Source organism: Topomyia yanbarensis, chromosome 3 (genome assembly GCF_030247195.1).
Source record: "Topomyia yanbarensis strain Yona2022 chromosome 3, ASM3024719v1, whole genome shotgun sequence".
Classification (NCBI taxonomy): domain Eukaryota; kingdom Metazoa; phylum Arthropoda; class Insecta; order Diptera; family Culicidae; genus Topomyia; species Topomyia yanbarensis.
Genome location: NC_080672.1, coordinates 378,659,317 through 378,674,720, shown reverse-complemented (window position 1 = coordinate 378,674,720; position 15,404 = coordinate 378,659,317). Strand labels below are relative to the sequence as shown.

At 37.9% G+C, this 15,404-nt stretch overlaps 1 protein-coding gene across 1 annotated transcript; it reads left to right on the top strand.

The window, feature by feature from the left end:
• The first annotated feature begins 8,751 nt into the window (after positions 1–8,751).
• Positions 8,752–14,286, top strand: LOC131686749 (actin, muscle). Its single transcript, XM_058970698.1, has 3 exons — positions 8,752–8,909; positions 12,980–13,966; positions 14,040–14,286. The coding sequence occupies exons 1-3, from the start codon at positions 8,870–8,872 to the stop codon at positions 14,141–14,143; spliced, it is 1,131 nt and encodes a 376-aa protein (XP_058826681.1). The 5' UTR covers positions 8,752–8,869; the 3' UTR covers positions 14,144–14,286.
• Positions 14,287–15,404: the final 1,118 nt, after the last annotated feature.

Below are 15,404 nucleotides of genomic sequence, written 5' to 3'. Positions count from 1 at the left end.
CATAAAATCGAATTATTTGTTTTATTTATCTGAAAGTACAACTCCTTGAGAATGTTTTCCCAAATTTTCAAAGAGATCCGAGAAATAGATCGAAAGTTACAGCGCTTCCAAGCGCGCTTCGTCTACCAGGAGCAATAGTTATTTGAAATTTTAAACTCGATTACCTCGAAATGTCGTCTTACTAAAAATGGTTTTTCCGTGATCACGATTGCCGAAAAACTACTCAATTTTCTTAAATTTTTTTTACAATTGATCGTAATTAATTTTTTCGTACTTTAACGCTTCCTTTTTCATTCATAAATTTTTGCTTCATGGATAAAATTCTTTTAATGCAATTTTTAGAGCTTAAAACAGCGATTTTTTACTGTAAACTTTCTCGAATGCAAGAAAAAATTATTATTTATTCAACTAATCGTTAAGGTACGAGGAATACTCATATACTGATTTTTTGAATTTTGGGATTTTAGATGATCTATTGGTCTTCAATCGTGATCACCGCAAACCTCTTAAATAAAAAAGGGTTTCGGGGGAAAAGCCATAACTCTGCCAATTATCAATTTATTTTTATAAACTTATGCTTGTTTATTTCACTGTAAAATGTACTACCAAAATATTATAAGTTTGATGTAATGAAATCATAGCTTTATTAGTTTACTTGAACTCAAAATTTCTTGATATTTCTTTCATTCGAATTTTACATAATTATTTATTTATTTTTATATACAATATTTGTCTTCAAACTATCTTCATGCATGCTATTTTGTATTATTTCTAAACAAGGAAAATATTTTTGGTTCATCTTCTGAATTAGAATACCTTTTCGTCTCTACTTTGCCACCAGGAATAGGCACAAAACTGTGGAATTTTTATGTTTCAGATATTGTTTTGGCGTTATTATACAGCTCTTCGAGTTCTTCTGACATTTTGTTGTAATGTTCAGTAAATATGTAGCAGAAAATAAATTTTGTGATGTTTTACATTTCTTATAAAAGAAATGTATAGAATTCGCTCAAACTTTCAAGATTTTTCCCGAGGCCCGGAGGGCCGAGTCTTATATACCAATCGACTCAGTTCGACGATTTGGGACAATGTCTGTGTGTGTGGATGTAACGGACAAACTCTCATTCGTGTTTCTCAGCAATGGCTGAACCGATCTTATCCAAACCAATTTTAAATGAAAGATCTATCAAACAGTATGAACGTTATTAATTTGTTTTTGATTCTGATGTTTAGTTTCCAAGATATGAATGTTTGAATATGTAAAAATGACTTTCTTTGCAGTTTTTTAAAATTATCTGCCGAAATTGACAACATAGATTAACACTTTATATATTTTTGGGCAGCTTATACGAATATCTTTCGAACAAGCTATAGCTTGTTGAAATCGGACTATTATCAAAAGAGATATTTAACATTAAATGCGGACGAAAGATTTTGTATCATTTCCCATTGCCAGAAATATGACCATAAACATGTAATCTATTATTAACGCCAAAACGGCTTATTTTAGGTGAATAGTATCTTATGCCCTTTCTTTTGGTATTGTGCTATTGCTGATAGATCCCCCTATGAGTGAGACATTTTCACAAATTTTCTTGGAAGTGATTATATCGAAATGATGCCTTCAGCAAATTTGTAGCTCTTACTTTTGCGAATAACTTTACTGAAGACTTCAAATATTTATTTTGAATACTTTAAAAGTTATGGCTTGTTGTTTATGGATTACTCTTCGTCGCCTATTTATTGTTCAATATAGTAATAATCCATTGAAATAAGCCAAACATTATTTCGATAAATCGAATTTTGTATTTCATTTTTCTATCTACAACCGCTAGAAATAATCACCGAACACTTCCAAGTTGTCTGGAAGGAACTTGATAACTTATCAGTGCAAAAATGTTCATTTGTGCGAACCTTCTGACTGCAATTTTTCTAACTTATAACCATCGGATCGATCTGAAACATATCGGAAAATGAAAAGCGAAATAAATAGCTCCAAGCAACGGCGTAGCCAAGAAAAGGTTTTGGGGTACACCATACAACCCTCCCCCCCCCCCCCCCCCCACCACACCCAAAAAAAAATATTGGATTGAAGTTGAAAATTTATTGATGCTGACTGATTTAATTCAATATTACAATAACAATTATCTGATCCGTAAATTGATACCCTGTTGTTGTAAACATCATGAGGACTTTTGATAAATTGTCGGAATGGGGTCTTGATATGTAACTCATCTATTGGTCTTGATTTCACAGTTGTCTAATAGCATCAATATCAAATTCCTGCCTGAAAACATTCCAATAGAAAATTCCACAGTTCTGTAATCAATCATAATCCTCAGATTTATTTTCAAATTGTGTTCGCTTTTGTAGAGATGCACTGTAATAAGGGTTTTTATTTAATAGAAAGCGAAGTTAAAATTGATTTAATGTCTATGAAACATAGAACTGCTCACCAAAACAATGTATAACTTTCAACATTTGCTAAAAATGTTTTTGCCTTTCTCATTCTCTCTAAAATTCGTCAATCTAATCCCGACCCGGAGGGCCGAGTGTCATATGCCAATCGACTCAGTTCGTCGAGATCGGAAAATGTCTGTGTTTTTTTTTCAAAATCAAATTTGTATTTTTGATGCCATGACTTTAAAATGCATGAAACATTGAGATTTGATGTAAACTCGAAAAAAAATAATGTTTGACAAAAATTGACTTTTTTGGACTTTGGTACATTTTTGCCTTTCTCATATAGAAAGGTTATGCAATCACTCTAAAAATCGTCAATCATACCGGCCCGGAGGGAGTATGCAGTGAGGGGTTGCTACTTTAAAATTAAAACTAGTTTAAAATTTCTTAACAAGTTGAAAATTTTCGGCAGGACCCGGATCTTTCTCCATGATCCGCCGCTGGTTTCAAGCGATGTTTCAGTATCACATAGTATCTCAAGATCGTGGCTGTCGATCCATTGTATGTATGTGCAAATCGTACTGAACATGTAATATTCATTTCCACCATTGTATTGAACATAACCAGCCATGGAATCGTAGTCTGGACAAATGAGACAAGCACAATTGCACCACTAGGTGGATTAAAACAGGTTTTTATTTTGGGATTGCGTCGAGTTGAGACGAAAACGTAATATGATTAATAACGAGAATAACACTTTCCGAATGTAGAGAGAAATTTATGAAAAATGACGATTTCCATTCGATTCTAGCAGGTTCTGATCGATTTTGATGAGCATTTGATTTTTGTTGTATGACCAATTATATGTATAGGTCAAATGTTTAAAAACAGTAATTTAAGGTCAAGATAGCATCATTTTGAAACCGCCAATTTCGGAGGGTTAGTATCTTCGATGAGTTTTACAAACGAACAGCGCATCATTTGATAAAGTAATTTTGACGGTATATCGTCCAAGAAGTATTTATGGTGAATTTTCTCAGGTTAATACTCATGACTACAATAAAGTCTCAACAAATTCGCTAAAGACACGAACTCTGTTACTATTTTCTGAAAAATTAATTCTGCATAATTTTAAAACTTCAAAAATTACGGTTTCGGAATTATGCCGTTTGGACAGTAAGATCGATTTTCACCAAACCCACACCAAACTGAATTTTTGGTTACGCCGCTGACTTCAGGTAAGTAGAAACAAAGTCGTTCTACACTCGTTCACAAGAAACTTCTTCAAATGCTGAATATCTATTATAACACATTGAAACCCCGATTTTATCAGCCAAATATGAACATATGTTTGATGGGCTCTAGCAGACGAACAAGACTGAAATGAAGATGGAAATATGCAAAAATAAAAAGTTTATCATAATCAGAAATAGTTATCAGACTACATCAAGGGACGGGAAGAATATTTTAACAGCTTCAGGTTATTATAAAGAAAAAAATTGCCAGATTTAGTCAATGTCCCCATTTTGTCAGCCTAAAATACACCATGAGACTGATAAAAATGGGTCTTTAGTTTTCAAGGGATTATTTTATAGACTTCTTCCAAAATTTGGCGAACCTATTCCAATTCGTATACCAATTAATTGGTATACTTAATGTTTTATATGTTGCAGACAGAGAAATATTACGAAAGCTTATTAAACAATTTTTCCTAATAAGTTTGTGAAAATTATAAACTATTTGAAATTTTTTAATAGTTTTATTTTTTATTTAACCGTGATTTTTTAATAAATAGTGACCAACACTTCACAACGTAGTCTATTTCTCATGGCTTGCGGTGAGCACGATCTCTCGAATTGCTGAACTGAAAATTATGGAATAGAAATTAATTTTTAGTATTCTTTACGGATTTAACTCGCCGCGCAGATACCTCTGAATGAGACCCGCTGGTGCCCTAAGACGATTTCGCTAGATTTTCAGAGCACTGTGCACCCAGTGCAATTAGCGATAATAATTCAAATCAAGTCACTTTTAGAAAAAGTAGATGTCGAAGTAAAATTTGGAACTATGCACGCATGCACTTCAGAGATAGCGTGATATCAGGAGCTGCGATTTCATTTCAACGCTTTTTTGTGAAAAGGGCGATACGTACAATGTATGAAAAAAGCCTTATGTTTAATAAGGCTTTTTTCATACATGCGAATGAGGGCTTTGAAACGCAGAAAATTAACCTGAAAATTTGGATTATATGATATTGCTTTCTTAAACTACAGCAAAAAATACAACGGGCGAAACTGTATTTTTGTTTGTTTATTTAAAGTTTCGCCCTCCACGATCCATGCAAACAAACAGGGCGAACTTTTTTTGCTAGCAGTTTACAGGCGAAACTGTTTTTTTCATATTTTTTAGCTGATTAGCGTATTATCAAGCTGATACCAGCTGTAAATAGTAACAATGATCGCTATTGAAAAAAACCCGGACGAAATCGGTGGTGTAAAATGGTACTTATTGTAAAAAAAACGTAAGGGCGATACTTCAATGCTGATAGGTGGGACCGAAAAAGTAAACAATCACCAAAAGGGCGATACTATCACTTTGTCAATTTCAATAGCAAAAACAAATTTTAATTTAATAATTTCAAATACTTTATGAAGGTTAGGATCACTGAATCATGCAATGTAGGATGTAAAAAACACAATAATTCCTAAATAGGAAATAAAACCAAGTCTGGAAATATTCACTGATTTTCTTTGAATGGTATCACTGCTAGTATCGCCCTTTTCAAGAAAAAGCGTTGATTTCTTAGTTCTCAGTCGCGTTGGATATTTGAGTAAAGTATAAACTTCAAATCGATTAAAAAAAATCGATTTTTTTGGCTCAGTACAATATATAACCCCTTTAGAAAAATTCAGTTTTCCCACCACAATGCATTGATTGAGGAATTTAGAGATTTTATTAACAGAGCATTAGCAATAATTCGTTTGTATGTCTATTTTATTCGCAATTTTTTCGCTTTCCCATTGATTTGGTTTGAGATTTCTAGCACTGATGTTGTCCTATGCTGATTTGAGCGATTCTCTGAGTCTTGCCACTCTCCCATGTAGTATATGTTATCAAAAACATCGCGAAGCATCAAGTTCTAAATGTTCTCAAACGATATAATATCCGAAGAGAGTGATAATAGTTATAAGAAATGTCTCATCACACTGTTAGGTGAATTAAAAGCGTTTTTAAACTAAAGCTCGAAGAGCCGGTATATTAATATACGCTGCTACCTAGTGTAGAATTAGACTTCATCCTTTACGGCTATTGTAAAACCACCAGATGAAACCTAAAATCTTGGTGCACAATCGGGAATAGCGAAACAGAAAAGGTGACTATATGTCAGTGATTCATTCAATACAGATTGGATAAAGGCTATAATGCAAAACCTTAAGGTTCGTTCAAGTTAAGTCTTCGGTACGGAGCAATACCAATAGCAATACTCCTAGCATGTTGTTAGTTACCTCTTATGACATAGGAGCAGGTTCCCAATGGTGCTATTCTTGGTTGAAATAGTGCAAAAAGATTTTAGCCCGCCGGACACTACACGGCCTGCTTTTGTATATTTTGACGTTTACGATCAAAAGTCATCTAAACAAAATTACTTTGTAAGAACCGGTTACATTTTTGTGGTTTTTATACTGAAGGTATTTTTATCCGATTCTTACAGAGAAGAACCTTATTTCGTTGTTTATGCTTGAAGTTTATACACAATTTTTACATTCTAATATATTTAAAGCGACTGACAAATATTCAAAAAAGGGAAAGAAAAAATCAAACGATACCACGCGCGAGTGTCGTTCAGAAAGTATCGATACCGATACTTGATGGCAGCTGGAAGTATCGATGCAAAAATACTCGATACATTGCGGAAACGTATCGGTACTAGTATCGCCCATCCCTAAATAAAACCATGATAAAATTTTCTTGAATATATCCAATCAATGGAGAAAAGTCAAGCTAGAACTGATAACAGGAAAAGCAGAAGATGCTTTAAAGACTTTGTAAAAAAACGATTACTCCTGTGGTGGTTTGCATATCAAGTTCTACTGATAGTAATATAACTAGGCCAACTTGTCATGACATGGATTTATAGTGGCCTCTAGAAAGGCGTTGAAATTATGAGGTATGCATGGAAGGTTTTAAACATTAGTTGCAATAAACGCTATAAAATTCAATATAACCAAACATGTTACTTGGGTAGTTTGGACAAATATGAAAGGCACAATTGTACCACTAGGTGGATTAAAATAGGTTATTTTAAAGAAAATATTCCAATACCTGTATGTTACCGGTGCTACCGGTACTGAGGGTGTCAGTACCGTTGTACCGGTTCTCGCCAAAAAGGGTTGGTACAAGCATTTATAGTACTGGATTACAGGTGCTCGTTTTTGTTTGATGACCTTTCGAGTAGATTTTGTTCTGAACATTTATGAGATATTTCACAATTTCTTAAATATCGACTAATTTCACCAAACTACTCCCGTACCAATGTAATCCAATCTCATGAGTAGAATAAACCGTTAGACCTATCAACCTACCATTAATGGTAAATTACTTTTACAATTTCTAAGCTTGTTGAACGTAGATTGAAAACCCTATTTTTAACTATCAATTTTATGTCATATTCGTTTTGCCCAATTAACTAGATTCTTGGCGGCGTCATACACTAGGTAGAGTGGAGCAACATGCATATGGGAAAACGGACTTTTTTTTAAATCTGCAAAAATATAAAACTATTTGTAATGTTTCAAAGATTTTCTTCCATTTAATTCCACTATGTTTTTATAGTTAGATGCACTTGCACTTCACAATGGAAGAAAATCTTTGAAACATTACGTACATTCCACTAAGACCTCCGTTCGCGTATATATTGTGAAACTATTTGTATTTTATATAGTAACAAAGATTATCTATGGAAAAAAACAGCAAAAATGATCTACAAATTCGCAATTGGAAAGACACTAAAACTTTAATTAGTATTTTATATTCTAAGAACTTTGATGAAAAACGTTCAGTATTTTCGGTGATCGCGAAATAATAGCAGTCTAACAGGTGCATACTTTTGTTCCATACTATGCAAACATTTGCTCCAACCAGGCTTATATTTGAGTGTTCATATACAATGTTTTAGAACATTTCAAAACAAAACATGGAAAATTGTAATAATTCGTATGAATGATCAAAGATTATTATTCTATTCGGTACTCCAATCATTTATGTTGAGATTTTTTTCCATTCTTATCTTGCAAGAAGTGTTAGGTGCGCACTTCTGCCCCATCTATCTTTACTTATTATCCCAAGAAACTGTAATGACCTCAACAAAGATGCTCCCGTTTGCCGGACAAACGATAGTTTTATAAGAACACTAAATTATTCCCGCAGTAGAATATTGTCAAACCTGTTCAACTAATTTGATATTTGGCTTTTTTCTCGGGCAACATTCGATTCAATGGTGTCTATAAACCGCTCGAAGGCTAAACTAATTACCGCCAACGGTTTGAAACTACCTGGGAATACCTTGGTCATTCGATGTTGCAGCAGGACAAGCTATGAAGCAAATAAATCAACGCTGGGATCATGCGCAATGCCATTGCCCGTACACCCCCGCAGACGAGACAGATCGTGGCGCTCTAGGAGGTGGTTGAGCCGGTTTATTTGGAGAACTTTTCCCACTCTTTCGCTCTCGTGTTTTCGTTTGTTTTTCCCAGCCATGATCGTCATTCGCAGCACAGGATGCGCTCGGTTCCAAATCATACATCTATGTGTGTATGTGCGTGTAAGTGTCTGCGCATAATCAGATCTTCAACTGCACGGAAAAAAAGTTTCCAACACTGACTGCTGCGTGTGGTGCGCGAGTGGGTGTGCGGAATGAGGCACACACAGTTTTCCACGGCATTTCGGACACGCCGTGGAAAAGTGGATTCGCTCTCCCTCGCATCCATATACGGCCTGACTCGTGGTACCGTGGCGGCTTAGACGGGGCGCGCGCGTTCGTATACGCAGACTTTTGAGGATTCTTTTTCTTCGTGCAGCTGCGTTGCGTTTTGTGGAAAACATGTGCGGGGTCTATTTTTAAAATAAAGCAGCTTAGGAATTGACTCGGCAATCGGCGATGGGTTTCGGGGGAAGATAATTTTCATAACTCCGGCGGCGGCGGCGGTGATGTGGAGCGACGAAGATGGTTCTTCACACGCATACACACAGACTTTCACGAATAGCTGCTGCACTGTTTCGGCAGTTGGGCGACGAGGAATCGGGAAACGCCAACCGGCACCGTCGAAGGTATAAAAGTATCCTGCGCCGATCGGAAGCGTTACAGTCTCAAGTGTAGAACTCGTGGTGAACGGACCGTACACGCGTTACCTTAAATATCAAGCTCCTTCTCTTCCGGTGAAAGGCCCACAAAGTACCCACAGCCAAAATGTGTGACGATGATGTTGCTGCGTTGGTCGTTGACAACGGTGCGTATCTCAGCAGGCTGGCGAAAGGATTGCTCGTGCAGGGATAGTGTTGGATTAAGGTGGAATGCCAGTGCAAATAGTTGACTAGGTTGGATTTGTGCGAAAACAATGGGATATGCTAACGAACTATGGACAGTGATCGTGCCTTTCGAGGGCGTAACAGTGAGCAATTGCAAGTGTTTTCAACAAGCAGCAGTATAGATGTGAAACATTTGCAAGTAATGTCGATAACGCCTCATTGGATAATGCAGATTTTTGATGTCAAAGTCTGAAAGGGCGTGGTTCAACAGCTATTTTTTATGGATAATTTTAGTGCCTGTGATCGTTAAATTCTCAGTTTACGAATGTTACGGAAACCAAGTGAAGACTTTAACAATGAGGGTCTTTTGTGAATAAAGTGCCTCAATCAATAAAGATGTGGTTAGGGATCACTTGGTAGAAAATTATTTTTGTGTTCTGCTGAAAAATGCAGTAAACTACCCTACTAGTACAAAAATGTGTGATATTTGAGATTAAATATCAGATCGAAACAATAGTGGTCATCTAAGGTTATAAAAATTCCTTGTGTCGAAATTCAGGCATAATTATGTCGAGTTAGATGCCTGATCTGATGTTGGAATTCGGATTTCACAAATTCCAGAAATAGAAATTGAGTGATTGAATGGTTGCTTCTGGCAGATTGAATGATTATTATTTTACGCTTGTATAACGAATTAGTTAACATCCAGTCAATCGCGAAGTGACAGGTGATGTTACGTAACTGCCACATAGCAAATATTAGATTGTTTCTTATCAGTTATCTTGCCAAATAGTGCAATTTACTCCAATTTCATTAAGGAAATACCACAATAGATCTAAATACTGGTCGCAGTGGTTCGTCTCCAACAAAAAAAATAAAATTAATGAATTTTGAATGTCTCGATGGTTCACCTATTAGAGATATGAAATATTCCCCATCAAAATAATTTATTTTACCGGGTTCAGGATTTTTTTAAATCGAACTTCATGTCTCTGGTTCGGGTCTAGTTTCTCCGAACAAAACTAATCTCGATACAAACCATGAGTTTTCGGGAATACATTTAATTCAAAATCAATTTTTTGATGTTTTGTTACCCTTTTCCCTTCTAGAATGAAATTTTCGTGAAAATCGAAAATTCGTCCAAAATATGCAAATCTACATACGAAATGTAAAAATGACTCACCATCGCGCCATCTGCGCGCTGACACGTTTTTGTATCTTTCAATTACGATACATAAATGAAAATTTAGTTCGTCATTCCCCGCTTGGGCAGCGCTGCTGATAGTAAAATAAGCTGCATTCGTGTATTCAGGGCGTGTGAACTGGCGAAAGGCTCACGAAATGGAAATGAATAAAAAACAAAGCAACCCCCCTAAGAACGGTTGCTTTCAAAATCGTAGAATGAAGAGCGTTCGTTGGACCAACGTGGGGCGACATACAAATAACCGTTCAACAGACGTCCATTGTTGAACGATTTTGAAACAATGTTTGAGCTTCTCAGTGGGAAGAAGAGCTTTTCAGTGGGAACGATTTTGAAACAATGTTTGAGCTTCTCAGTGGGAAGAATTGGACTATTCGTTCAATTTAGAATTTGATTCGGAATACTGCCTTGTCACTTTCAAAATGACAGCTCAAAATGCGACACCGATTCCGGAATCAATTGAGCTGGAAGCGGTTGTTGCACCTTGTGTCGTGTATTCCTAATCTACGAAACAACACAAATTTTTTAATCGAGGGTACGCTGTCAAAGCTGACAAGTAGAATTAAAATGGCTTGCTTTTATTGTGAGTCGTTTTCATAAATAATAGACTTACCCAGCTGTGTTGGTATTAAACCGTTGTGCGCTTTAAAAATGGATGAAAAGAAATTGTTTACGCGGCGAATTTGTTGGCCAGCAAATCGTTTCCTGGTTTGATGCAAAAAGTGGTAGTATAAATATGCAATGCGTATTTTAAACATGAGATATCTCAATGCTTTCGTTATACACACACATTTTTTGTATTTTGTTTTCGCAAAATATTTTACTAAAACTTCCAGGCAAGCCGCATTCGCTAAGAGTTCAGCGTTGCAATTTTTGTTTCGCTGGTATTCAGCAGCAAAGTCCATTATTTTCCGAAAATCAGCAAATCTATTGAATTTGATTGCTGTAACAATCAGTAAAAGAATAACAATTTTTAGTGAATCAAACAGGCAGCTCAGCGAAATATTTCTTGCTGGAAGTTTTGCTGATATTTCAGCTTGATTTTGCGTCTTTGACAGTTAACCCAACAAAAGGATCAGGGATAAGATTGTTTGGCCCGGAGACTTCGGTTTTGATGGCGATATCAGGGCCTCTGAGTTTTACGACAATTGCTCCGGGCCGGATAAGACAATGGGTAATTTTAAATTTTAAAGTACTGAAGTAAATTTTATCATTGCTTTTCATTAAAAAGCCCAGATTGATTTTGCTATTCAATATAGCCTTTTACTAAGTAGTACGGATTTTAAACGCAACACAATATACATAAAATAAAGAGATTAACAATCCCGGTATTGTCATTGGTTGCTCCTGTAGCGATCCTTAACTATACCCCTTCGTTGTCATCTCTAGCGGCGAATTAAGTATTCTTTAATCCCGGAAAGAATTTCATAGCATACGGCAATAAGTATTCCAGGCGAGGTCACAGTCTAGCATACTCAACTCTCCTTGGCTGGTTGCTGTGGAGCAATGCTCGATACGAGTATCATCCACAGCGAGAGCAGCTGAGGCTTTTGGATTCATTACGTTTAAACGGTGAGCAAAATTCCACAGCTGACTTAACTGCCAATATTTACAACTAAATATGAACGGCACAGAGCCAGTTATCTGCCACGTCACGAAGAATTTGAAGCCGAAATCAAAAATTTCGAGTTATGGTCGATCCACTATTTACATAATCAAGAAGAATGAACATGATGAAGTTCGAATTTATTTGATTTGTCATTGCATCATGGTGTATCGACAAATTGAAAACAAAACTTTTCTCTATTTGTTGCCAAATATTTTCGTTCTGTACAAAACATTTAAAGGTCGAGTTGTGCCTTATCCTGTCTGACCAGTGCGGGTTTAATTTAGAGCAAAACGGGCAGAACAATTTGAACTGTCAGTAGGACTCATAATTTGTGTGCGGCTGTTGACTCATATCACTTCAATACAAATGGAAGAGGATGTCAAACCAATTCTGAATCCTGAATGGATTCTGCTTCGGAATCCTGAATAGATTCTGATGTTCCCCTAGGGCACAATTCTGTTACTTTATTCGCATCTACTTCAGTTGAAACCTTCCGCCTGATCGTCTTCGGATTCGTTTCGAAATACTTTAATTAGGTTTTGATGAAGACCGAGCCGGAAGCCTGAATACTGTTGTTATTGTTTATCAGTTATGTTACACATATTGTTTTTTCTGCTGTCAGTCGGTACACATACTAATGAAAAATATTTGAAACAGTGTTCTTTACGCATTTCAAATTGCAAAATTTAAAACAGAATAGTCGAGCTGTTTTAAATCTGTTCCAAAAAGTGCTCGAAAAATAGGACGGCATCACATCATTGCGATCAGGGTGTTTTAGTCGGTTATGTCAAATAGAACCCATAAACCTAAAAGGATGCTCAAAGAGCTGCAATCAGCCGTGATGTCTGATTTGATATAGGCATTTGGCTGGATGATAGATTTAGATGTCTATTCCGTCAAGCGCCCGATCGATGATTATTTGACGATGATGGTATCGTTTGCACTCAAGACTCCTAGGGTTTGACAATATCCACGTCGATCCGTTTTATGGTGTGCAAAATAATCGCTGGATAGTACGTTAATGAATAAAACTACCAATCCATATTGATAGATCCGTAGTACTGATAGTATACAAATTTTGGATGGCCGAAGTGAAGAAAAGAAATCAAAATTCATCAAATAATTGCACTGCTATCAGAAATCCAACATTATTCATGCTATTTAGTGCGATAGCATTTTCACTTCCTCCTCTAAATTTTAACGTCCCTCACTCACTCTCTCTCTCGCCCCCTCCACAACAGGATCCGGTATGTGCAAGGCCGGTTTCGCCGGTGATGATGCTCCCCGTGCCGTGTTCCCCTCGATCGTTGGCCGTCCCCGGCACCAGGGTGTGATGGTCGGTATGGGACAGAAGGACTCGTACGTCGGTGATGAGGCCCAGAGCAAACGTGGTATCCTCACCCTGAAGTACCCGATCGAGCACGGTATCATCACCAACTGGGATGATATGGAGAAGATCTGGCACCACACTTTCTACAATGAGCTGCGTGTGGCTCCCGAGGAGCACCCAGTCCTGCTGACTGAGGCCCCCCTGAACCCGAAGGCTAACCGTGAGAAGATGACCCAGATCATGTTTGAGACGTTCAACTCGCCAGCCATGTACGTCGCCATCCAGGCTGTCCTGTCCCTGTACGCCTCCGGTCGTACCACCGGTATCGTGCTCGACTCCGGTGACGGTGTCTCCCACACTGTCCCCATCTATGAAGGTTATGCCCTGCCACATGCCATCCTCCGTCTGGACTTGGCCGGTCGTGACTTGACTGACTACCTGATGAAGATCCTGACTGAGCGTGGCTACTCGTTCACCACCACTGCCGAACGTGAAATCGTTCGTGATATCAAGGAAAAGCTGTGCTACGTTGCTCTGGACTTTGAGCAAGAAATGGCCACCGCTGCTGCCTCCACCTCCCTGGAGAAGTCCTATGAACTTCCCGACGGACAGGTCATCACCATCGGTAACGAACGTTTCCGTTGCCCAGAAGCCCTCTTCCAGCCATCCTTCCTGGGTATGGAATCCTGCGGTATTCACGAAACCGTGTACAACTCGATCATGAAGTGCGACGTCGACATCCGTAAGGACCTGTATGCCAACACTGTCATGTCCGGTGGTACCACCATGTACCCAGGTATTGCTGATCGTATGCAGAAGGAAATCACCGCCCTGGCTCCATCCACCATCAAGATCAAGATCATTGCCCCACCAGAGCGTAAATACTCCGTCTGGATCGGTAAGTTTAATCCTAGCCAACGAATCAATCACCTTACTAATATTTCAATCTTCGATCACTTTCCAACCAACAGGTGGATCCATCCTGGCTTCCCTGTCCACCTTCCAGCAGATGTGGATCTCCAAGGAGGAATACGACGAGTCCGGCCCAGGAATCGTCCACCGCAAGTGCTTCTAAGCGTTTCGCTGCGCACTTTCGATTCTACTTCTTGTATTTATCATCCATTCTACCCTTACAACATCAACATCAGCAACAGCAGCGACATCAGCAGCAACAGCAGCAATTACAACAGCAACATCAACAAGAAACGACAACACCGACACAAAACAACACCAAACACAAACTGCGAAACAACTATGATACCACAAATATCTTCATCGTGTTTAAGTTTTGTACGTTTTATACTATACGACCATCGTCAGTTTTATTATTTTTAATTATCTTTTAGTTCTTTTTTATTAAAAATAAATGAGAGAAAACTATTTATTAAATCCTATTGTAACATAATAAAAATGAGATATTAAAAAAACACCAACGAGGAAATTTTTCGAACGGGTTTTCCACTTCCGCCATTAAGAGAAATGTCATCTCCTTTTATTTGCGAAAATAATCGAAAATTAGAAACTTATTTTTGTTATAATATAATTAAGGTATTTAATAAACATGAAACACAGCTCGGGATGAGTTGCCTAATTTCTCAGATTCGAAAATATACGGGATGATCTCATAGTTTTATCCGCTTTCAGTCGTGATCTAGCAGAATTCAAAAATAAAATACATCAACCGTGCGTGGGGGTCATTACGCAAGCACACACCCGTACCCGAGCCTCTCCATTGATAGCGATTGTGTAAACAAACGCGCTTCGAAAGAGTAAACAAAATATTTTCACGAATTTTCACCGCCTGCTACTAAACCAGCGTCGGTCGGTTGTGTGCTGTGCGGAATGCGTGTGGGTGATTCACTTCACACTGTAGGGGGTTTCCTCGGTTTTTGGGAGGCGATCCGAAAATAGAAGCGTTCAGCATCGCGCCTGCCTGGATCGCGTTGGAGGAGGCGGCCTGCTTCGTTCACCAACATGCTTTTTCTCGCGTGGATCGGAGCAATTTTTGTGAATCGCCGTGGATTTCTCACACGCACAGGGAAAGTCTATTTTAAGCAACACCAAATGGAACATATTTTTGACATCTGCACTGTTACTGGCACGAGTTTCTGGTTGAGCAATGTTAACTTTTCGGTCTGCATGTGTTGGATTACGGTTCGCAGTGACGGAAGAAAACGTCCCGTTTCGCAACTCCATAAATGGGCATGGAAATGGCGCTTATTATGGGCGCGAAAATCGGTTGACTGGTAGCTGGGACGTTAGGAAATTGTGTTGAAAGCAGAGTGGCGTTAACGTCGCGCAGCTGTTGAGTCACCTATTGATATTGCGGAATTTGT

Bases quoted from the DNA above. Each gene is read 5' to 3' on its own strand.
- LOC131686749 (XM_058970698.1), top strand. From the start codon at position 8,870: ATGTGTGACGATGATGTTGCTGCGTTGGTCGTTGACAACG. The intron at 8,910-12,979 runs GTGCGTATCTCA...CCTCCACAACAG, and splicing joins TGCGTTGGTCGTTGACAACG to GATCCGGTATGTGCAAGGCC. The intron at 13,967-14,039 runs GTAAGTTTAATC...TCCAACCAACAG, and splicing joins TAAATACTCCGTCTGGATCG to GTGGATCCATCCTGGCTTCC.